The 25,163-nt window shown below is 40.0% G+C and overlaps 1 protein-coding gene across 6 annotated transcripts in view; it reads right to left on the bottom strand.

Annotated features, from left to right (window-relative positions):
* Nucleotides 1–16,286, bottom strand: part of TANC1 (tetratricopeptide repeat, ankyrin repeat and coiled-coil containing 1) — an 84,949-nt gene extending 68,663 nt beyond the window's left edge. For 4 of the 6 annotated variants that reach the window (XM_057415643.1, XM_057415647.1, XM_057415645.1 and 1 more), the window contains exon 1: nucleotides 2,984–3,038. In XM_057415643.1, the coding sequence (XP_057271626.1) occupies nucleotides 2,984–3,023 (40 nt within the window). In that variant the 5' untranslated portion in view covers nucleotides 3,024–3,038. Of the gene's footprint in view, nucleotides 1–2,983; nucleotides 3,039–6,530; nucleotides 6,633–15,955 lie in introns of those variants that run through there. The other 2 variants (XM_057415648.1, XM_057415646.1) reach the window with 2 other exon arrangements.
* Nucleotides 16,287–25,163: the final 8,877 nt, after the last annotated feature.

Here is a 25,163-nt window from a genome sequence, read left to right as displayed (position 1 = left end):
AATACTGTATATTTATACTTCCTTGTCCCTTGAAACAGACATGGGATATTGGATCTTGTTTTGGTTTAAAGATATTTGTATTAGTAGGGTATTTTCCAGTAATGCTGGCATTTTGTCCTTTCTAAGCACATTGTATTTCTGCTTTCCCCACAACTAAACTTAAAGAAAATCATTCACTACGATTTCAGAAGTTTTCAGCTACTGTAATTGTTTTGCTTTGGTAAACAATTCAGGTTTAGGTTTTCTTGGTTCCAGTTTTTAAATTCTGCCCCTGAAAGCACTTGCTTGTTGTTCGGTTAGGTTTTTTCTTTCCTTCAAGATTTCAAGGCATTTTAAAAACTTTAACTGTTGTTTCCATTTTTCCAACAGGTATGAGATGTGGACTTGTTATCCAAGGGTCAATATTAATAATGTTACATAAGAAGGAAAATACCTCAACATGCTTTTGCTTATGCAATCAAAGATCATGGCAGCTGCTTACAAAACCAGATCCCCCACCCTAGCTCATGTCCTCCCACCAGTTCAACTGTCGTCTTCAGATACATGCAACATTTCATACAACTGCCTTATATTCAGAGCATGAGGGAAAGGGGCAGAAAGTCCTTCAATTTAAGCCTTCATTATGATCAGCTTTTTTATAAGTGAAGGACTCCAGAACAGGACCAGGTTTCTAAAATACAAATGGTAGGTTATGTAAATTGCTCTGAGCACAGACATACACAAAAGTTTACTTCATTCCTAAATCTTTCACAAATTAAGTATTTCATTACCTATGAAATCCCTCTTGAAAAGCAGAAAGACAGAAGAAAACATATCTCCATGTTTTCACTCTGCCTGTGAGTCTCCCATAAAACTCAGCAACTTCCTTGCATAAGAATATTTTCCACTACTAACATCAGTAACAAGATGATTCATAGCTTTTGTTTCCATTCTTAACTTTTGGTCCACCTTCCCTAAAGGTTTGCAGCATGCATGTTTTAGATGCATTACTATCACAGTGGATTATTTTCAGAGATGTAGCCACAAAAGTCAATCGCTTTTGGAGAGGTCAAATAAACTAATCCTTCCAGTAGGCTGTACTGAGCCAAATTTAAACAAATTCACTGAAGTTAACCAGCTATTATTGAAACTATTTTACAATTAATGGTCTTTACCCTTTTCTTTTGTAGGGAGATCAATGCAGATACAGAAGTGACAAGCTATACGGCATTTGTTCCTTACTCAATAACCTAATTATTATTAATCTTACCTATGAGATATTCCCCCCATTCTTATCTGACACTCCTGAAAGCTACGCATCAATTTAACAGGAGACTGTAAAAGAACACCAAAGTTTCCAATTTGCTGTTCATTTCCAAATAGTGGAATTCTGCCCTGAAGCACTATTAAAATACAATGAAAGAGGTGAAAGATGAGGAAGTGTGAGAAAGATCTCATTATCACATAAGCTATTAGAATGTGCTTTTGCGGTAGCTTTTTTCCCACCAGTCTGGTTCTAGATTTGACTTCCCAGATGACATGGAAGTACCTATTCTATCCTGCAACCACTCAGTCTTCTGCTATGCTACTCTTTTACCCTACTGCAGACTATTTTGGCCAGTGTCTCCAAGGACTGCCAATGCAGGGGCAAAGATGGTTGGTGTCTTCACTTGACTGCTGTCTAAATGTTCTTGGTCAGGTGCCAGATACTGGAGAAATGACTATTTATCAATTTTAAAGATCACTATTCTTCAGCTATTTGTTACTACCCTGAATCACGGAAACAGATGAAGAGCACTCTCAAGCCAGAAATATTAACTCCAAAGGTCATAAGCACCTGAATGATTCAGCAATGATACGGATGAAGAATCATCAGCTGAGTCATTTGCCTGTCCATGCTGGGGAAAAAACAGCAGCAGTTGTCAACAGAGGAGCCATAAAATCTTAAAGACTTGCAGCTGTTTCTCATATGAAAAATATCTGACTACAGATGAGATTGTACACAAATTTATTTGTCCCTTTCTCCTCCCATTCAGCCAAGCCCCTCCAGAGAAATGCCAAAACCATACCTTCCTACCATTTTCTACAGAACTTCCCTTCTTTTCAGTTATGAGCTACAAAAAAGGAAAACAGAAAGAAAAAAAATAATAAATCCCAAATCAAACTAACAAAAACCAGGAAAAAACCCTGCTTCTCAGCTCTACTGAATTATTTATCTTTGCTATTTAGGCTTCTCTCTGAACCTCACCCCTCTAGCTCTTGTCATTTACAAGATACCGTCAAATTCTTCAAAGGATCAAAAGATCCACTATGCTCTTCCAGTCTCATCTCATTTAGCTTAAACTCCACTTTCACCAGGACTGTTTTCTCCCTTCAGTTTTATCTTTAGCTATCACAGAAGTATATTACATTCTATCATTCCACTGCCTTTTATTCCTAAATCCAATGAATCATCTCTCCTCCAACTTTGCAAGGAAGGGATCAGTGTGCACAGACTTCAGCAAAACAAGTTTTTACTTCAGAGGACAAAAGGAGGTCAGTGGGTGTGGTGAGAGCAGAATGATGACAGGTGGGAAGAGGAAGACTGGTTGTCTTCAGCAACAATCCTCACCTCCATAAAAAGGTTACAAAACAAAAAAATATAAAAAGTTGCCCCCTCTTTAAGTGGCAGGTCACTAGGCAGAGACATTCTGGAATTAAATAATGTCACCAGGGTTTAAAAATGTCCTAGGGAAACACAGTCATGAGCATCTTAGCCACCAATCCCCCAGAACCAGTGGGCATCACAGACAGTTTGCACTGAGGCAGGAGGAAGCAAACGAAAATGAATGAAAATGAAATGAATGAATGAAAATGAAATAGGTACATTTTTCCTTGCCTTTGTCATAATGGCCACTTTTATCCCATCTCTCTCCATCTCCTCATATTAAAACAGGAAAAGCAACAAACCCTCTACTTCAAAATCGATTATTAAAGGGTCAAAACAGTAGGCAAGAAAACTCACCACTTTCCAGCTGGCAGAAGTGACACCCTGCACACACCATGTCAGCAGAAAATCAAGAGCCTATAACTGGATGAAAACTAGGTCAGGAACTGCTATTTCAGCTTTACTAGCACACAGAAAATGAAAGGAAGACAAAAAAAAAAAAAAAAAACAACAAAAAAACCCACACTAACCGAAATCCTAACCCTATTACTCATAGTAATCACATCTGTTACCCAGTAGCTGTATGTTATAGGTATGACAGCACCATCCTCTCCAGAAGGTATGGAAGATGAAGCATACTGAAATAAAATGCATCTCTCGTTTCTCAACTGTCCTAATTTCCAGGTGAATGTCAGCAAGCTGCTTGTAAAACATGATTCACTCCAAGCAGCCAGAAGTAAATGTAATGCAGAATGCATCCATCTCACATTATACAGGCTGCAGTTCACATAACTCAGCAGGCAAAACCGTTTTCCTTCATCCCACCACTCTATATCAGTTTAAACCTGCTTCCTCCATACTGCCACAATTCTAGACGTTGTTTCATGACTCAGAAAACTGAAGACAAGATGATCTAGCAAAGTGAAAATGGGGACAGCACATCGGTATCTGCGATAAATGACCCAACATTTTAACAGACTGTGGTCTCTGGACTTAGACAGGCATTATGCAGTTTCCAGTATAGCCATTAGAACAGTTGTAGATCCCCCATTTCTTTAAAAAAGGCTCAACAGGCAGCCTGTATGGGTTACTCTTTGCAGTATGTATTTAAGCAAGCTTCTTCTGCTCCTGTGAAACAACATGTACTATTAAGGAATCACTATCATCTAGAAAGTTAAGTGAGGGAAGAAGCAGAAGAAATCAATTTAGATGTAACTAATATTTTTAGTGTTAAAGTCAAGCAGTATCAGAAGTAATACCTACTTAGAAAAAAAAACTTATTACTACAGGATAGCCTACAAACTTCATGTAATAGTACCAAACTGATAGGAAACACAACAAATCTGTAATAATTTTGCCCAGAATTTTCAAAGGGCTACATAAAACCTACTTCTGATCAGGGATCCTCTCTTCTTTGTGCTACAGCAAAGGGAAGAACACAATTTCTCCTACAGCATCAGGAGCGATGTGTTCACCACATGAAAATTCTGAGCCCAGTGACAGTTCATTTCTTCTGCATGGCAATGCAACCCTACCAGCTGATTAAGAAACCCTACCTGGCATATTGGATTTGTTTCACTTTAAAACTCACAAACTGTCTCCTACAGCTGTACATACAATTTCCATACTCTCCTCCACAGGAGATAAGCACTAAATTTCATTTAGCAGACAGCAAAATGACATCATGACAGTTCAATTATTATCAACTTTCAGTACATGACTTTTTTTTTTTAAGATGGTCAGTGTTTTCCCATCAGACAGCATACACAGAATTAGTCTATTATGTTCCAGGAGAGAACTGGCTTAATCAAAACTCAGTTTTCTTTAAGTCATACCATCAGACTCCCCTGAAAGGATGGACAAGTTCTCCCATCACACAGTAGGCAAGTAGGTGAATACTGCATTTCCTTCATACATCACTACTGGGAAGATTATACAGTCCACCTAGTGAGTCTGCGTACCGATGACTTAATTTTACTAGACTTACTAAATGTCACTAAAATCCACAAGCTTAGCAAATGAAGTACTGCAGCTGAGATAGGTAAACCACCATCTGCTTGTTTGTTGCGGCTTTTAGACTATTGCTGACATAGAGAAACAAATAAATTACTATTTCTAACAAATAAATTACTATTTCTTTCAATCACCTTAAGGCTTTAAGGAAGTTATCTCATGTAAAGGGCTTTAATTTCATAAAATACTTTATTAGAAGAAATTATTAGGCTAAACCAATAACACTTTCAACTTGCTTAATGCTTTCAACTTACCAAAAGCTGCAGATGAGAAATCATATCCTACATAAACCTATCCAGGTGCCTGGACGTAATCTTATTTTCAGATTTGTTATGCGTATTTGAAGTCAGAGCTTGCAAAGCTACCACTTTTACTTATTTTCTGTTTAAAGAACACCAACCGAGATCTTCTCAGACTCAATACTAAAAAAATTCCCAAGAAAATCAAGCCTGACCAGAGCAGTGTCTTGAGAATTTCAGTGGAGTATACTGGTAAGATGAGGCAGCTCTCACAACAGTACTCTAGGCAGTATCCAAAAAAACCCAGTGACTTCAAAGTGATCTGACGCTACAGGTCTCTTCGGGACCTACAAAACTAGCATGTGGTCCAACAAACACACTGATTTCCATATTTGTTTGTCTACAAAGTTACACGTAACAAACCAGCAAACCAAAACAAGAACAAAGGAAAAAAAAATGAGGCAGCTCCACATTTGAAGAAACTTTGCTCCACTTCAAAATGAGATGATTCTACCACCAGACTATATATAAACACACAGCATGACAGTCTTCAGGCACACTTTTAGAGAGAGGTTTTTTATATACCTCAAGTGCCACCTGCTGCATCTACTGCAGGTAGTCTGGCAGAGGTGCCACACTGTATGTGCAAAATAAAATAAAATTTAAAAAAATCACTGAGTTCCAATGACTTTAACAGACTGATGATCCTTTCAGAAAAGAAAAACGAATTCCTTCCAAATGGTAAATGAAATCATTTGCTACAAAGTCAAAGCAGGCACTACCAAAACCTAGCAGTATTTGATTAATAGATGCATACAACTCAAGGAAAATATTGTAGGACATGAAATGAAAATATGTTTGTCTAGAAGTGAAGGCTTCTTCCACAGTCTTTCATCTACTGAAAAGCAAGTTCACAGTAAGCATGGGCAGTTTTCCTGGCAGAATTGCTCTACACAACAATAGGAAAGGGGACCAGTCAAAATACTGCTGAATTTACAGAGTACTGATACATACTGGCACCATACACTGCCTGACAATAGCCAGTGCCGCACAGTCTTCAGGTAGCTCAGCAGGGCAGATCACCACAGATGATAAGAAAGTCTCTCAGAAGAGGAAAATTTTTGTGATAGTTGACAGTTGGTCCACTCAGGAGTTTGAAAACAAGACTGAAACAAGTCTAAAGCAAAGGAGGCAGCAATACAGCTCCCTTCAGTGTGTCCACGCTGGTACATCATCTTTTCACTCATGTGCTGGCTGTTTAACTTTCACTCCTATATTTAAACCAAAGCTAAGCTTATTCCTGGATACTTTACCAATACATTAAGGAAACTATACAGCAAAGCCATCAACCACATTATCATCACTCCCATCCAAGTGATGCAAAGTGGCAAGGAAGCAGTTTCATTTGTGTAATTTGACATTGTGGGCCCTCAGACACCTTCAGGATTTCCTTCTCTGCTTTTTCATGAAATTCTCCTCTCTTTCAAAAAAGCTGTTGTTTTACTACTAATTTTCTCATAACACTACAGGCCTCCATTTTAGACACCGATTCCCAATAAAGGTGCAAGTTCTGGACTTTTTTTTTTTCCATGTCAGCTATCCTTAGAAATTCTGGGACAGTACGTTTTCTATAATCCCTAATCATAAAATACCTTATCTTGAAATGGCTGGGAATCACAGCCACTTGCTTTTGCCAAAAATCAAATGCAGAGCTCTAGCCAAACTTGGTATACAAAGGACACATTAGATACTTCCTGCTTCACAGGCCTAAAAATAGAGACAAATATATCTATTATTAAGTAAGCATTTTTGGAGGTTTCATTGTGACTTTTAAGATATACTAATTTGGTGTAAAATTGATGTTGCTACTTTCTTCGTTAGGGTATGCATCTTCTAGCCTCAGTTACTAGAGGTAGATTGGTATGTGTGCAACAGCAGCTTGAAATATCCATGATGACAAAAAATAACCACAGTCATTAAGACTTCTTTGGTTATGGTAGAGGAACAGAATGCCAGAGGCTGGAAGGGGCCTCTGGAGGTCATCTTGTCCAGTGCACCTGCTCAAGTAGGGCAAGTCATACAAGATGATCTTGGAAACCTATATTGAAAATGCAACGCAGACAGAGTTCTTTCCTTCAGAAAATGCAACTGCCTAAATTGATCGGTTACCAAACAGATATTCGCTCCCCCCCCCCCAAAAAAAAAAAACACCAAAAAACGTGGAGCCACATGTAACTCCTACATGACCCTAAAAGGCAGAAATAAGTAGAACACAAAGCTCATACATACCAAGACTGTTATCATTGTCCAGAACACATTAGCACAATTGAACATACACACACATACACACACACATAAAGCGGTAATCCAAGTGGATAAAATAAACTAGTGAACTTGAGAATTTAACATTAACATTCTTGAGGCTGCCTAGAGACTAAACATTTAAGTTACATGATCTAGAAGGCAGGTGAATCAGAAAGTACCCTACGCATCTGTATATACTACTTCTTCTCCCCTAGAGCATCTTAAAGCATATTACAGCTCATAACAGCCTGCAGGGACGGTAGTACTCTTACGTCCATTTAAGAGGAACAAAAAGCAGTTTACTCAAAGTCATACTGGACAAGTCTTTACAAGACAGCCAAAGGGGTCAGCTGCATATTTCTTCTACATCGTGCCAGTGCTGCTACAGTTTTCTGTGTTTTCTGAACTGCACTGAAGATTCAGATGAGCAACGGAGACAACACAGGAAAAAGAGCAGGATCTCATGGCTGGTACAGAAGGAAGGAAAACCACTCCTCTGAATCACAACAAACTGTTAAGATTGTCTCACTGTCTCCTGAAATCTCACCCATAGGAATGTGGCAAAGGAGAAATACTACCCTCCTCACTTCTCATCTCATGACCTTTTTTATGTCGGCTGTGAAATGTAAACCTTCCATTTTTAATTATTTGATTATGCTGTTTTATGGACAAGACTCAGGCATTCTTCTACAGTGTAAACTACAAGGAAACACTCTAACATCCATATTCTTCCAATTCCTTTTCCCTTAAAGGACTTTTCGTTTTAACGTACAATGCGGTAGCATCAAGAGACGTTGCCACAGCGTTAAAATTAGCTCTGTTTGAACGTTTATGACAGGCAGTATCTACCACAACGGGCTTACAAGCAAACCCTTTAGTCCTGTCACAACCCAACATGTGGTGTACTCTCTTTACAAAAGCAGACTACTGAAATCAATTAGATTATTCACATAAACTAGATACAGGTTTTAGCTACTACACTTAGCCATAAGTCCACTACAGACCTCACACGAGGGAGAACATACATGGAACATCCCAGAGCCTGCTCTTGAAGAAAAATTAAAGGCTTGTCTATGCAAGGGGAAAAGTGCTCCACATTCACACCCTGCCTCATTCTGCAGTAACTCCCTGGTGTAGACAAGATCTTACATGCTCTTACCAAAAATATGAAATACCTGGCAAGCCCATATTTATTAAAATTTTACAGTTGTCCTATTGCTTTCAGTAATTAAGCAGCCAAGCACCACTAAATCCTCTAATTCGGATGCCAGAAAGCATACCCTCCACAGGCAAGTGCCCAAAAACCCCACATTTAAATCCTCACAACCAGAAATTAAGTAGTGGTGGAATACAAACTTGCATCCTTCAAAAAATTAACTATTCATGAAAATCTCAGGTCTGTGTACAGCTTTACATGTTTGTCAAGACTGCCTCACCTTAACCTGTTAATGGGGTGCTTGCAAATTCCATGTAAATCAGATGAGCCAAGTTCACTGACTTATGAAAAAAAAAAAACAAAACGAAAAAACAACACAGATCTAAGATCAACGAGAACTCACCTCAAAATCCTACAAACTGAAGAAAAAAAATGCAGATAAACAAAATTCAATTTTTCTCATGGGGAAAACTGAGAATTGAAGAAGAAGGCGCAAGCAAAGCTTGCTAAGGAGAAAAGCATTTAGTTTTCCTATTAGCAGAAATGATAAAAAAAGGAAGAAAAAAAACTTGTTTTTACCAGATTGGAGGGACAATGTTAGATTTCTCAGGTGCCAGTTAGGCAGAGTCTTGGAACACTTCATTACGAAAATGAGCTCTCTCAAGAAGCCCATTTGCCCAGTGTGATCCAAGATGCAACTCTGCTGCAGAGGATGCAAGAGCTTTAGAAAAATCTTCTGTGCAGGCACAGGGGTGCGAGGAAAGAAAAAGAAAAAAGTCCTAACAAACCATTTCGTATATTCCTCTGGTGCGGAGCTTTGAGTTCCAGCAGAACAAAGTAACTTAATGTCACTTTTGTCCTTCTTTTCCTATTGTCTTTTAAAAACGAAATACAGCATTTCTGGTCAAGCAAAAATAAACCCAGCATTATTTAGATCTTTTTTTTTTCCCCAAACTTTCATAATATGTCTAGTACCTCTAAATGAGTGTAAATAAAGTGCTGCCATCATTCATTGATTGACTTCCTTCAACCTTACAGAAAATACATCTGTAATGCGCTACAGTGGCCTAAATTATAGCTTAGACAGAGAATAAACAAAAACTCCACACACCGTGTTCTCATTTCCAGAGTTTAAAACATATCAATGGATTCTGAAACTGTACATTAGTTTGGTATATCATGCTGGAAGACACAATGTTCTTGTATTCCATTCTACCTTTGCCAAATGTAGTTTATCTGAGGATAAAGCAAAGTTTTCCCCCACTATGTCTTTCCATTGTCTCCTGCATTTTTCAAAGCAATTCTTGCTTGAACACAAAGATTCTGCATCAGCAGCTGGGAAGTGCCGAAAATTTTACTTTGCCATAGCAAAACCATGTCTACACTTTGTGGCAATAATATTCTTCCCTCTCTGCTTCAAACTTCCAGTTTCTGGAATATATTGTAGAAAAATCCAGGAACTCAGGCCTTACTAGCACAGAAAAAAAACCCCAACCCTTTGTGACCTCAGTGGGAATTTAGCCCAATATAAAACAGACCTTGAGGCATATTAACTAAATAAACTCAAAGGCATTTCTGGTGTAAAACAGTCTCCCTCCAAAATCCACATTAAGAATATTTTGTGTTTTGTCATTCTTGCTCAAAACCAACAACCACCCCCCCCCAAAACAAACAAACACAGAAAAAAGCAAAACTCCAAGCCTGAATCAAAACCAACTCACACATTAAACTCTCTAGAAACTTCCACCTCATTCAAGTTTAAAAAAAGGTCATATTTTGCTCCTATTTATTTTTACTTGTGCATTGTTTAAATCCTAACTTGCTAAAGTATGGTCAGAAATATAGATTGGAAGGAAAGGAACCTGTGAAGAAAGATACTAATTAGTTTCACTGTATATGACTGAAAGAAGAACAGCTCAATCTTTAGACCTCTCAAAATCTGGTATTTTTCCAGATAAAACGAAGTGGTTTAATCTGGACTCTGTCTTTTCCACAATTAAACAACTCAGCTATTTTAAGTGCAATGCTCAGAATTTGACTTAAAACTACCAGCTTTTGACAGTCACAGATATTTAATAATTAATTATTATACAAAGTACATGGCAGCAAAGTTCCACTAGAAGCTAATACAAGATTTAAAGATGCAAAACTATTCAAAGCTAAGCAGAGCATCCTGCAGTCTAACTCCAGCCACATAGCTGCAGAGTTCACATTTACACACAAACATGCACATCAAAAACGTTCTTTCAGGGCGTTTCCTGTGTTGCTAACAAGTTCCAGCTTCTCTCCTGCTGGATCTAAATTTAACAAAAGACTGAGTCTTAAAAAAAACTAAAACAAAACAAAACAAAAAAAACAACAAGCCAAAGAAAAACCCCACCAACAAATAAAAAAATAAAATAAACCCCAACCCACACCATATACACAACTCCAATGCAATGCAGCAAACATTTTACAAGCACCTTTGTTTTTAAAGCTGTTAATGATCAAATATACTAAGTATACAGCAAACAAAGAAAAAAGTAACCCTTTCACTCTACATCCTTCTGAAATGGTGTTTTAAATGCTACTAGGTACAGGTAACACAAGCACTAACAACAGCTGCTAACTCAATAAACTTAAAAGCAAGTGACCCGTACGGAGGAAGTCAGCAGTTTAACCAGAAGCCAAGGCTCCCCAGCATGGCCAAGTGTGCTTTGACAGACAAGTTAAAAGGACTAACCACAACAGTAGCTTGGATTAAGCAGAAAAGACTTCTTACAAAATCTTCAGACTTCGTTAAAAGCGTGCTAATTCCTGAATATTTTTATTGCAGGTTTGTCTGAGCAAGGGAAGGCAAATATACAGGTAGAAGGGAAAGGATAAGAAACAGCTTGAAGTGAAGGAGGGTTACATTCAGCTACTGAGCCCAGTGACGAATGTGCACATGCACACACCACCCTTGTCCCAAGATGCATCTACCCATGGGGCTCCTTCTTGGCACCACCCACACGGGCCATTCCCACTCCATCAGGGCAACTGTTTCACTTCCTGCACAATGTGGGACATGTCACACATTCACCTTTCATGCTTTTCTTTGAGAGGTTAATTCTTGCAATGCTGGAATATGATATACCTTTTTTAAAAAAGGTGTTATATTCGAGTAATACCTGGATCACCAATGCGAGGGGAAATTCTACCACAGGCTAGAATGAGACTGACAACTCTTCTATCATAGGCTACAGAGGTCTTTTCTCTTATGACACCACCCTGTAATTCAGAAATCTAAACCATGGAAATTTGCATTTATTGATAATTCACAAGTTCTAACTTAAAGGAACACCATGAATTCAAGGTAGATGACAAAAAAAAAAAGCAGAGATTCAAAACAACATGTATCTGTAGCTTTGTACCTTGCAAGTTTGCCATATTCAAGACCACTAGAACTCTAAGTTGCATCTAGTTTTCTGATTTCATACATGTCTAGATACAGCTGAATTCACAGCTGTGAAGGCACATGAGGAAGAACTAGACGGTTTCAGGACCAGCCCTATCCCCAAATTATTTTGGTCTTCTGTATTTCAAAAGTGCCCAAGAAGTACTTCACAAAGCAGCGCTTCACCAAGTCAGTCACTACGCAAACACTGAAACCCCATAACCCCTAGGCCTGCTGACACAGAGTATTTGCAAAAAAAGGTCAAATGAGCAATAATTTATTGAGCATTGCCACCAACTTCAATAACATCAAGATCCTAAAAGCAGTTCTTGATTTGACTTCAGAGAAATTTCAATTTCTGCTAGTAGCTATGCAAAAAAACTCATTCACTGCTATCACTAAACTGACCCCTGTTTAAGACCCTGTGAGATTCTCAAGCTGAAAACATTTTATAGTCAATGAAACATAGCAAACTCTTCTCTGCAAACACTTGAGAACCAACATCCCACGCAACAAGGCACAGATGAGGAGACACTTCAAATCTGGCAAGCTGGCTGATCTGCAAGGTGCTTCATCCAGCAAGCTAGTGGAACTTCTGTTTTCAAATTGGCACCCTCTTTAGAAATGATTATTCCAGATCAAGAAAAGTAAGGAAGTGAATTACTAAATTGGAGATGGCACTACCTCTGGAAACAAAGCATATATTCCAGCAACTACTCCCAGTCACGTAATGGAGAAATAACGAATAGACAATTTTTGTTACCTAGCCTTCTGCTTCCAAACCTGTACAAGTATTACTTGCACACAGGAGCTTCTTCATACATTATACAGGGAGGCCAAGCACTGAAGTTAAGATACTGCAAAGTTTAACATTCCAGTACCAAAGTGGCTTTATAGATCAAGCCTATACCTTAATGTGCCTCTTGTCAGTAACTGCAGAGGAGAAAACAAAAACAGAATTCCCAAAACACAGCAAGAGAAACAGGCCTTTTAAAAGTTAAAGTCATTACATTAACATGAACTATAATGATGGAGTGACAAGAAAGCCTATACAGCACAGTAACCTGAAATAACTACAAAGCAAACTCAGCACGATTAGTCTCTCTATGCAGCTGAAAGACAGGGTGGGGGAAAGCAACAAAACATTTTAGCTATGATAAGGACATCACTGGCATGCTATTTTGCTGAAGCACAAAACAAAAATGGCAGAAAACCTGTGCTGCATTTCAGACTCTCCCTACCTAAAATTGTCTCCAGCATAAGCAAGAAGGAAAGGTACTCTGGACTAGACTCTTAAAGGTATATGGCAAAGCTAAATACCTAATACAAAGCATCTTGCCACCTCTATACTGTCTTTTACACTTGGATAAATAATCTAATCAGGTAAGCATGCTGGACTGTCCTCATAGAATTTTCTAAGTACAATGAATACTGAAGGATTTAATCAGCCATGCTGAACAAGGAACTTTAAAAGAAGGTAGTAACATATAGCATAGCAAGTAGACACATTAATATTAGGCCACACAATAAACATTCTGCATTAATGTGTAACTGATCCCTTTATTTACTTCCTTCAAGACAATATCACAGAGTTTAAGACTCCACCAAAATAATTTTTTTTCCTTTTTTTTTAAAAAAGGAAAAAAAAAAAAACCACACCAACAAACACCACCACCACAAGGCACTTTTCAAACTAAATACAAAACTGGTGACGATCACGGAGTGTTTCAGTGCTTGCTTCCGGGTTTTATTTTCAGTTTGGTGTTATACTATGCCTTACTTATTGTTCAGAAGTCAGTTTTCTATCAGCAGTGCCTTCTATACACAAATAAATTTTTTAAAACTAAGACTTTGCATTTGTCAGGCCATATATTTTTTAATTTTTTAATTGCCACAGCTTTGTGATAAATAAACTCTCCAACCTCCATGTTAAATCTGGAGAGCTGAAAGCAACCAAAAGACACAAACTAACCCAGTTTTCTCAACTCTTACTCATACAGAAAACCCGAAGCTGGCCTTTCTCTGTTTTTCTGGAAAACATAAAGGTCCAGCTCCTGGTAGAGCCTGGAATACAAGTTTTTAATCATGGCAGCATTGCTACAGAAAAATCTTAATTGTAAAGCCATTAATATCTATTTCAACTTACAGATGTTTACAGGTGTCATTGCACATAACCAACAGATCAGGTTGATGAGTTTGAAGGCTTGCAGATTAATCTTTCATCTTCAAAGAAAGGTTTAACCTTGATGACACTAAGAAGTTCAGCTAAAGAAAAACAGAACACCTCTCCTAAGGCTGCTTAGCTGTCTTCAGAAGTATGTACTCAGATCACAGTGTTGCTATGGCATCAACTTTGGGACGGTGGTTCAACACACAAAATGCCTCTTTCCTACAGACTGCTATGGGAAGCTGAGCAACTCTGGCCATGAACCAAATATGTTTTGGCTCAGAAGCAGACATAATTCTTCACCATTTGGACATTCCAATGGTTAACTAAACTGAGGAAGCAGGACAACCAGCACTTTAGGGCATCCATGTAAATGAAGCTCTAAATCCATTGCCCCAGCAGCAGCAGAAAGAAACTGTATTTGCACTTACCTTGCTCACTAGCATTATTTAATAACATAACCCTATTTTTCAAGCTCCCAACTGTCAGATCAGAAAAAATGAGAAAAGTTCATTTATGACAGCTGCATATCAAGCTACTGTGGAGAACTGCAGGATCCAAACATTTATTTCCCTCATTACGTGGCATTTTTATGCATCAGGCTATTTTTAAGGAGCAGCTATCAAAAAAATACGAGTTAACACAGGCCTTTCACATATCCTGAATAATCCCACAAATCTCTGAAGTAGCCTGGACGAGTAAAACATCTAACATACTCCAAAACAGTAGACCTCTTGCAAACTGTTTTACACCCAGCAACCACAGGAGCCCAAAGCAAACCTCCCACACTGCCAACTGTTAGCTTTCCAAATGGTAAAGCAGCATTTGATTCATCAGTCAGAAAACACAACCCCTAGAGTAGCCCAGATGAGTGCCACTTTTGCATTGCCACGAGGGGGAGAAAGAAGTGGGTATAAAACAGAACAGGGTTGAGGGGACCCACTCAGTTATCACACTGAGCCAGATCTAGCCTCCTTTCCCCTCCCACCCCCGCGGTTCATCCTCACAGAAAGACGTGTCCCGTTACACTGTATTTTGAAAACAATCACTAAGGACCCACTTTACTCTCTGCCCAATAAATATGCATTATGAGGCTAAGGCAAACCACTAACTGAAATAATACTACTGAGAAATCAGAACGCCTTAGGAAGTATGCAATAAAACACACAGTTACTATACATTATTAGTAACTCGCATATTAAAAGAAGAATGAAATTATCATTTTATCCTTCAGATCACAGCAGGCAACACTGAGAACCACAAGGGCAGGACCTTCTGTTTCAGTAATCAAAACAAGGTCATCGCCAACAGATGCACACATGCACCTACACAGTCCATTTCAATCTAGAAAGGTAAATAGCTGAACATCTCCCTTCTTGCCAACCCTGCCTGGAACATTTCATGCAGATCCGAAGCCTGACTGAGTAATGAACGGCTGCATTTGCCATATGCCTTAACTTTAGCTGCCGTACTACTAATGGGGCAGTCGTGACATGTCTCCTGTTCTCAGCAAGGCTGCTTTGCGTTCTGCTATCACAAACGAGTAACCACAAAGAACTCAAGTTTTCCAGAACGCAGAATCTCTACTAATAAAGGAATAAAGATTTTACTAGTTACAGAAACGTAAAAGTATGCGCTGGGAGGCGGAAATCCCGGCCGCCCAGCAGCCCCGGGCCTCGCCCCTGCGGGAGCACCTCCTCCAGCCCCCCCGGCCCGGGCAGCCCCCGCCACCCGCCCCCGGGCCCTCCGGCCTCCTCGGCCGCCGCAGGCCGCGCCTCTCCGCGCTCCTCCCAGCCCTACCCCCACCTGTGCCGGCCACGGCCACGGCCCGGGCCCCGCCGCAGGGGCAGCCGCCGCCTCAGCGCCGCCGCCTCAGCCCCACCGCACGCCTCAGCTCCCGCCCCGCGCCCGTCCAACCTGCCCGTACACTCTCCTCGGCCAAAAAGTTTTGAGTGGCGTCCCGCCGCCACCAAGCCCCCGCGCAGCCCTCTGGACAGGCCGGCCGGGAGGAGGGGGAGCGGGAGGAAGGGCTTACCTCCGACTGCGGTACCCGGCCCCCGCGCCCAGGCACTCCCGCGGCACGGCCCAAGCAGGGCTCCTCCGCGGGCAGCCGGGCGCGTCGGCGGGATGAGCTCACTGGGAGCCGGCAGCAGCAGTCCCCGCCCCGCGCACCCCACGGCCGCCACTCCACAGGGCCTCTCCGCGGGGCGGGGTGCACCGGGGCGGAGCGGAGTCGAGTCGGACGGCGAGGGCAGATTTCGGCGCTGCCTTAGCACGGGCCCGTAGCTCCCCAGGCCCAGTAGGGCGGCTGCGCGTCCGGAGCTCCATAAAGGGCGGTCGGGGAAAGGTGGGCAGCAGGGCTGCCGCTACGATGCCCGCCCTCCGCGGCCTGGTGGGGTCACCCCCATGGACGTCACGTTTCTCCGTAGGCGAATGTTTCACCAGCAGAAACACTCCCTAGGGGACTCGCTTACACTACAGTTGCCTGTAAGAATTTGCAGAGGACAAAAAGATGAGTGGAATATGAATAATAACGACAGAAGATGTATCAGAGTGATCCAGGTTATGTGCTGAAGTGGGCCATGCAAGGGATTTAGGACAGGCAGCTTGGGAATTCTAAGTTCAGGAATGAGGACAGTGTCCCCCACCCACGATATAGAAAGGGATGTGGTCTGGTCTGAGAAGTGGCACTTCTTGACAGGATTTGGGGCTGTGGCAGTAAAACCATGCAACATGAAAGTCGCTGCACCAAAAAAGACCTAGTGCGCTCTTTGCCTATGTAAACAAGGATTAGTGATCATGGACAGGGAGGCGGTATTACTCTGAATATAATCATCATGGACAATACAGCTTTGGTAAAACCAACAGTAGAACACTGTTTCCAGACTATCCATATTTTCCAAGATATTGAAATATTAGGATGCAGAAGAGAGCTGCAAAACCAATTTGAAGGCTGAAGATGATGCCTAGCTGTGAAAGTATTTAGCTCTTCGTCTTTATTGACGATCTGGATGAGGGAATTGAGTGCACCCTCAGTAAATTTGCAGATGACACCAAGTTGGCTAGGAGTGTTGATCTGCTGAAGGATATAAAGGCTCTATGGAGGGATCTGGACAGGCTGGATCGATAGGCCAAAGCCAATGGTATGAGGTTCAATAAAGCAGAGTGCCGGGTCTTGCACTTGGGCTACAACAACCCTATGCAACACTACAGGCTTGGGAAAGAATGGCTGGAAATCTGCTCAGCAGAAAAGGACCTGGGGGTGCTGACTGATGGCTGCTGGACATGAGCCAGCTTGTGCTCAGGCAGCCAAGGCAGCCGGCAGCATCCTGGCCTGTATCAGAAACAGTGGAGCCAGCAAGGCCAGGGCAGTGATCATCCTCCTGTCCTGGCCACTGGTGAGGCTGCACCTCGAATCCTGTGTTCAGTTCTGGGCCCCTCACTACAAGAGTGACACTGAGGTGCTGGAGTGGGTCCAGAGAAGGGCAATGAACTGGTGAAGGGTTAGTGTGCCCAGAGCACAAGTGTTACGAGGAACAGCTGAGGGAACTGGGGTTATTTAGTCTGGAGAGGAGAAGGCTTGGGGGGACCTTATCACTGTCTACCTGAAAGGAGGTTGCAGTGACGTGGAGGTCAGTTTCTTCTCCCAGGTAACAAGTGATAGGACAAGAGGTAACGGCTTCAAGCTGTGCCAGGGGAGGTTTAGGCTAGATATTAGGAACAATTTCTTCACCAAAAGGGTGATCAGGCATTGGAACCGGCTGCCCAGTGCCATGGTTGAGTCACCATCCTGGTAGAGGCTCAAAAAACATGTAGACAAGGTACTTAGTGACATGGTTTAGTGGTGGACTTGGCAGTGCCGGGGTAATGGTTGGACTTGATGATCTTAAAGGTCTTTTCCAACCTAATTGCTTCTATGATGCTATGAAAAGGTGGCTTAGAAGAAAATGAAGCATTTTTGTTTTACTTTGGTGCATTAACTGAGGTCAATGCCACCTTTGATAACCCCCACAAGTTGTGGCAAAGTAGCCATTAAAGAGCATTATCTCTAGCTGGTTTTTACATTTAGATAACCACCTCACATTAATGGCTGTCGTGTTAAAGTGGTGTTTTTTTTAAATATTAAGACATACATTTAGCAGTAATGGTTTGAATGCCAGCATTATGAGCACAACAGTTAGTAATATTAACAGAAATATTCATCTTATGTGTTCTCTCCCAACTTCAAACTGCTTCCCTCTTCCACCCCAAATGTCCGACGCTCTGTCTATTACCTGGACAAGGCCAAAGTACTCAGCTTCCCTACAGGTAATTTCTAGAATACAATTTCACATAATTAATTAATTAATCCTCCTCACACCAAACAAGGAAAATGTAGGGACAGTCCAAAATACATCTAAATTTTTAAGGCTTTTCTTAGAAAAATATAATTTATTTTCATAAGCAATTCATCATGAAAAGCTGAATTTTAATTTAACTACAGAATGCAGTGCCAGAATATTTTAGAACCTCTTCTCCACTATCTCTACATTTCACAGAGCATCTTTCAATGTCAGGGGTACAGAAGAGACTCCATTCTGTGGTGCAGAAACAACTTACAGGCATGTGTACAAGAAGAGCATCCTCTTAGGAACATCTGACATGACTGCCTTGTATGGCATGAGCAGAGCGCAGTGACATGGAGTCAAAGCATCTCTGGGTCATAACCACAGAGCCATTGGTTCTCTTGCACCTCCGTCACTGTCACTTCAGCAGCTAAGTAGCTGAAGACTTGTCCCAGAATGTGGGTAGGATGCTGCATACTACTCCGCCTGCAGCTTTTCTTTCTTCCAGTAGAGAATCCTCCTGATCACATTTTCTTCCCTCTGTTTTGACTATGTGATGAGGCATATATCTGGAAATAAAGGAAATTTCTCTCTCGGAGAGAAATGTCTTAGTTCTGGCACCCCTTTATGATTTTGTCTTTGTCTCTGAAATCTGAGACAAAAAACTGAGCTACGACTCCACCATTCTGGGATCTATTACTCATCAGGCCCAGTGCTCACTGTCTCCTCCTCTGTGTATGAACCCAGAAGTTCTGAAGTTATATTTACAGTGGATTTCAGTCCTGCTGTTCCACAGGGAAGCTCAGAATCAACATATTTTTAACTAGGGCTTGATTTTAGTGCTCCCCTGTTTGTCTCAGTAGAGCAATGCTTCTGCTACCAGCAACATAAAGATTTTTGCTCTCATCAGTTGCTTCCTTTTGAGAAGAATTTAGCCCACAGCTGTTTTTCTACTTTAACTGTTCTGCCCTCTGCTCCTTCCAGTCATTTGTTCAGATCATTTGTCCATTCCCAGCCACTGAAATTCTTCAGCTCTTTTTTTTACTTCTTACAAAGGTTATGGCTGTCCTCAGAGTCTCAGAATTATCATGCAAGTTTCTAGTAGTTTTAAAGCCTTTGGGGTGGAGGGGACAAGAAGAACCTCAGGCACAGCTGAAATATAACAGCTGCAGTGTTGCTGGGGAAATAAAAAATCAAGACTTTACTGTTTCTGCTCAGTGTCAGTGTTGTTTATGTTAGCTTGGGCTTCTCATCTTAACCTGCTATCTCAATGCTTGGGTTTGGAGGGTCCTTCAAAGAAGTTAATTTTGTAAATTCTAGGAGCTTTCTTTCAGTGTAGCTGCTTTTATCCTGTCAGATTCATTCTCATGCAAAATAATAATTTGGTAGAAAATTCTCAGTTTACTGATTTTAAGAAAACAGCTTGTTCTGTAAATAGTAGAATCAGCACCACTTTATATTCAATATCTTTGTGACTGTTGGATTTGCAGATGTCTAAGAAGGTCTAAGTTCTCATTTATGTTTTTTGTCTGTAAAAGCAGCATTCATAATGTCTGTCCAGTACACTGTTATTTGATGTCTTCATCTGCTTCCTTTTGTAATGCCATTTTTGTGTAGTAGGAGAATAGCAGGAGGTAGTCTCATCTTGGCTACCTGTTTTCAACCAATACCATTCCACTGAAGTATTATTTTCGGTTGATTTTATGTGAAATGAACTAACTGGCTCTAAAGCCAGCAGGGAAAGTGAGGAAGGAGAACAAGTACACATGCACACATGGATTACACATAGGCCCATTTTCTCTACAAAACCAGGCTAGAAGTTGGACACATGCTTTACAGGCAAAACATGAGAGTCTTACTATCAAGTTACAAACTACCTGTGTCAAACTACTTTATGATCACTACATGCACCAGCTTATGTCTTGCACTTGCTGTCCGCCACATTCTGTACAGAGCCTCTGTAATTTCAGTGATAATACATCAGAACTCGTTGTATTTGTGATGTTTACTCTCTTATGATGCTTTGTCAGCAGTTTCCATAGCTGTAGATGCTACTTTGCTTAAGTGTTAATATAATAAATAGTAAAAAATAATAATCAGTGATATCAACTAAAATACTGCAAATGCCCTTACATTTGTTTTCATTAATAATTTGTTCCTTATGTTCTTTTGTGGCCACTGTTTCCCAGCTTAATTTTTATTATTGTCCTTCCTGATGCTTTGCTTCTCTTCTGTACACCTATTCCCAAATCCTTCGATTATGTACATTTGGAAAAAAAATATGGGAAGCTGACCTCTGTGGAAGGTCTGGTCATTAAAGCTTATTAGTTTAGAACAGTATATGCATTTGAAACAGCAAATGCATGCAGTGCATCCAATTTTGCCAGACATATTTCTAAATTCCTTAAAGCCAAGGCCTGCAGAGCTTTGGGACATTCTGCCACCCATTCCACACACACCCCCCTAGCTATCCCCTTTTTTTTTTCTTCATTACAATGCAAGGCAGCAAGGCCAATTTTAGGCTGCTACTAAAGGACCAGCAGCCAGAGTTTTCATCATAATTGGAGGGCTCTTCATAACAAATTTTAAAGCAGTGTGTTTAGAAACCTCAGAAAGATTTTGTATGGATGAGTTCAATTGCACACACACTGTGGGTCAGCAGTTACATGCCTACCCATCTTTGGCTGGCATCCATGAACAGCTCCAACAAAATCATCTTGATCTAAATTTGGCTTTTTGACTTGTTTTACTTTTTACAGCTGAGAGCCACAAAGTAAACAGAATTAAAAGTTTTCAATTTCAGCTGTTTTTTAATAGATAATCTTGCTTTTCACTGCTTTTGACATTTCTTGATAGTAACTTAAAAAGAACAAATATTTAAGGCTTGTGTAGCTTAAAGATAGTTCAGTTTGCTCCAACTCTTTAACTTTGAAAAAACATACCAAATATGGAAAATCTAAACTAGACAGAATTTAAGAAAGTTATGAACAGTGAAAGTAGAAGGTTGAATTTAAATTTTAAAGTTACTCTTAATTTTTGTGACTGCTCTATTTCAGTATACAGTAAATGCCTATTATGCATCTAAGATAATGGCCATTATCTAAAAGTTTTTTAGAATAGCTTTGAAAAAGTCTCAATCATTCTGTTACATAAAAATAACTTCTGAACTAATCATCAGAAGTGAACTGTGTATAAATTTTATCCGTTTCAGAAATTTCATCCCTTTATGTGTAACTGTTGAATATGAAACACTGCAACTTTTCAGTGTTGCCTGGTTCATAAAGCAGTAAATTTGTTCTGAAGTGACCACATTTAGGAATGTAATGTGAAAGCATCTACAAAAGCAACAAGGCTTAATAGTAAAGATAAGGAATCAGATACCACTTTTTGCTACCATCAGTTTATGCTTTTTGCTTCTTTACAACTTCTAGGGAGTCGTGTCTTCTGTGAAATACCAAATTCTGTTTTCAGAAACTAATCTTTTTTTTTTTTTTTTTTTTTAGTTTGAAACTTCCTCAGCAGATTAAAATATACCTCCCTGTAAGAAAATAGCTGTTTTCTGAGGACTAACTTAGCTGGCAGAACCTTAATAAGCCATAGGCATATAGCAGCCTCTTGTGGCAAAACCAGTATACACATAAAAGTACTGAAATTTCTTAAGCTACTCTTGATATGAGTTATAAACCACTGTAAAATCTTACGTGTTAGCAAACAACTGGAGAATTGGAAAGTCTTTGTTAGGTGGAGAGTCAGCAATGCTTTGACTTCAGAATTGGCATAGTCCTTCCTCTTCAACTGAAGAATGAACTAAACATTGGTGGCCTGTTATAAATGAAGTGCCAGACTGAAAATTCTGCTAGTAAAATTATCTAAAAGTTTTTCATTAAAATTCAGCAAGAGTGGAGTAATGATGAGGCACAGAATCCATGGCCAGCTTTGACAAGAATAATAAACATGCTGTTGCACTGGATCATTGTTCTCTTTATGGTTTTGCTGAATAAAGGGAAAACTATGACTGGTTTCAGCAGGGAAGTCAAAGTGCCTTTAAAGTTTACAGCAGCTGAGTAAGACTGAAAACAGTACACATCTGATTCAGTAATGTGTTCTTCAGAATACTAGCACAGCAGCAGCCCATCAGCTGCTGGGCTAGTCTTGTCCTCAGCTGAGGACAAGAAACAGACAATGCCATAGGCCTAGAAGCCAGAACAAATGGAACCCCGATATCTACACTGAACCCCAACATCACCTACCCTCTTTAGAAAAATTTAAATCACAAGTGGTCCAGAGGCAGGAAGTACACATTTCTGCAGCTAAACTGATCAGCCGGGGGGTTACTATAGTTCATTGCAGACCAGTTTAAAGTTGCACACTGCCAAATTCTCACATAGCTCTGTGAAGTACCATCCACCCTCCACATGTCAGGGTCTTAAAGGTGGAGACTTTCCTCACCCAAGAGGAAATCCATCCCTGCAAGGCCCATATGTCTTACTCAGGCCATCAAATAGAATGTGTGACATTACCAAGTTTACCAGTACATTGAACCAATCAACATTTACTGAAATCAGTTTTCACTGCTTTTACTGCCACTTGGCTTCAGTCATTCCTATCTCTGTAAGGTGTTTTGAGGTCTACAGGTAAAACCAACTGCATATTAACCCTTATTATTTACATCAACATGATGAAATAATGATCAACAGAAGAAATAATTTCCTGAAACCATGCCACTTTTGTAGAATGCCTGCATCATTTGTAATAACCCTCAGGAAGCCTGAAAATAGGCTTCCTACAAGGTTCTGATCTTTTTAGCAAACCAACTGTGCTTGTTTCACTATGTTCCACATTTAATTTTAGTTCATATTTAAATAATGAAGGCAAAGTACTGAATTCAGAATTGAACTAAATAAAACAAACTTCCTAAAATATAAGACAACTTTATAGTATCATCAATGATGGTGCAAACACAAACTAACATTACAGTGTGGAAGGCACAAACAGGATGAAAAAACTTAAGTTGTCTTACTAGTTTAAAATACAGTTTTAGTTTCCTGTTTAGCTTTTGTTATTAAGAATATTATTATAAGCAGGACACCTTAACAAATAGAAATAAATTATGAGAAAATAATGCACTGATAGTGCTGCTGTCAAAATATGAGTAAAAATAGACTTGGTTGAAAAAGGAATGGTCTTAATTATACAATGGTCTCAATTACAAAATACATTTAAGCAGAAGAGGTAGTTTGTTCTCTACATAAATCTTCCAGATTCCAGCCAAAGTCTAGGAAGTGTTACTGACATGAAAAGCAAGTATGAAACACTACCTGCAATGCCACCACATTGGTGGCATCCTAAAGAAGCAGGAAAAAAGAACCCTAACTATCAGTTGCCAGGATTTCCTGTTCCGCAAGGTATGTTACAGCAGAAGAGGAGCTTGCACCTGCTTTACATTTAGAAAAATAATGAAATAATTTATCAAAATTTGGCCTCCTGACTTTTTGTTAGGTCCTCTTTTTATACCTGAAAATTTTACACAGGTAGAACATGGAAGATACTTTACATTAATGCAGGCTTCCTGTGAGGCTGTTTGGAAGTCCCATACTACCACTTAATTTATGTTCTGTACATACACAGATGCCAGGCATTGAACGTGCATGGGTTCATTTTTCCAGGACTGTTGCTTCTTAGAAGGCTCTCAGAAGCACATGCTGAGCCCTATGCTGCATAACTCCTGTTTGCCAATACAGTAGACACTATACTTCCAGAACCTGAATTACTGTATATGCTTAACTCATCTGTGTAGCACGGGACTTGCTAAATGTGCACTGCACATAGTAGTAGACAGGTTCTTTTAAAGTAGAAGTATTACATCCATAAGCAATCAGTGTATGCCATGATTTGTCACAAAAGTAATTTCCTGCAGCTGTCTTCTACATTGAGCATGCCATCCCTATCCTGAACATACCAACAGTTTAAATAACATTCATTTAAACCAAACAAAAAACAAAGTACAAAATCAAATAAAGAACCAAGAGAAGGGCAGTCAGATCCACTGGTTTATTCACTGCTACTTGTAGCCATGTTAACACTGGATCACAACATGGTGTTTACACAGCTGCAGTGATGAAGCACTGCAGTAACAAGTTGAATTCCCACAGAGCAATTTGCACACAGCTAGTAATTTTTTCCAACCACACTAGGGATGTAAGGTAGAAATAAGGATCCCAGGTATCTCCATTCCCACAGTATTTGAGTAACTCCTCACACAGCAGGAAGCAACTCCCTCCATAGCAGGGTGCAAGTTACCTACTTCTGTAGTGTGCGAGAAGTCCCATCTCTTCCAGGCACCAGGAAATGGTATCCAAATGGTTTCTCCACTGAGGTGTGCATTAAGCACAAACTGGCTAGAAGAACTGGGTGTCTAGTTACTAATCTAGCATCCAGGGGAAAGCTGGATCTGACTCTGGAAGAGACAGAGTCCTTTGCCTGCAAGATGTCATTTTGCATTAAACCCTTGGACAGAATATAAATAAATTTTCAGCAGCAGGTTATTTCACAGAAAGTCATCTTAAAGGCCCTCAGAAACAAAAAGGATAAAGATAAGAATTATACAGATTTTACTAATAGTCTTCCTGTAGGAAGCACTGACATACTACAGTGCACAGTGCTATTTTTGGCCTTGATAGCATGAATATATCAATTCACATACGGACAGCTTTAACTCACATAATTTACATTCATATTGATATTTCTTTATATACAGTCAGCTCAGGCAATGGAAAGTGTAGGATAGATAAACACAGAACTAGATGTTTTGCAAATCATGTAGCTACAACTTAAATATCCATAAAGTATATTGCTGCTGTTGTCCAAATAACAGGGACAATATTTTACAAGTAGCTACCAGTTAAGAAATCTGGGGAA

Source organism: Pezoporus wallicus, unplaced genomic scaffold, assembly GCF_028554395.1.
Source record: "Pezoporus wallicus isolate ANWC-B61680 ecotype Strahan unplaced genomic scaffold, APGP_CSIRO_Pwel_v1 contig_736, whole genome shotgun sequence".
In the NCBI taxonomy this organism is placed as follows: domain Eukaryota; kingdom Metazoa; phylum Chordata; class Aves; order Psittaciformes; family Psittacidae; genus Pezoporus; species Pezoporus wallicus.
Note: the sequence above shows the minus strand (reverse complement) of the source record. Positions and strands in the feature narration are given on the sequence as shown.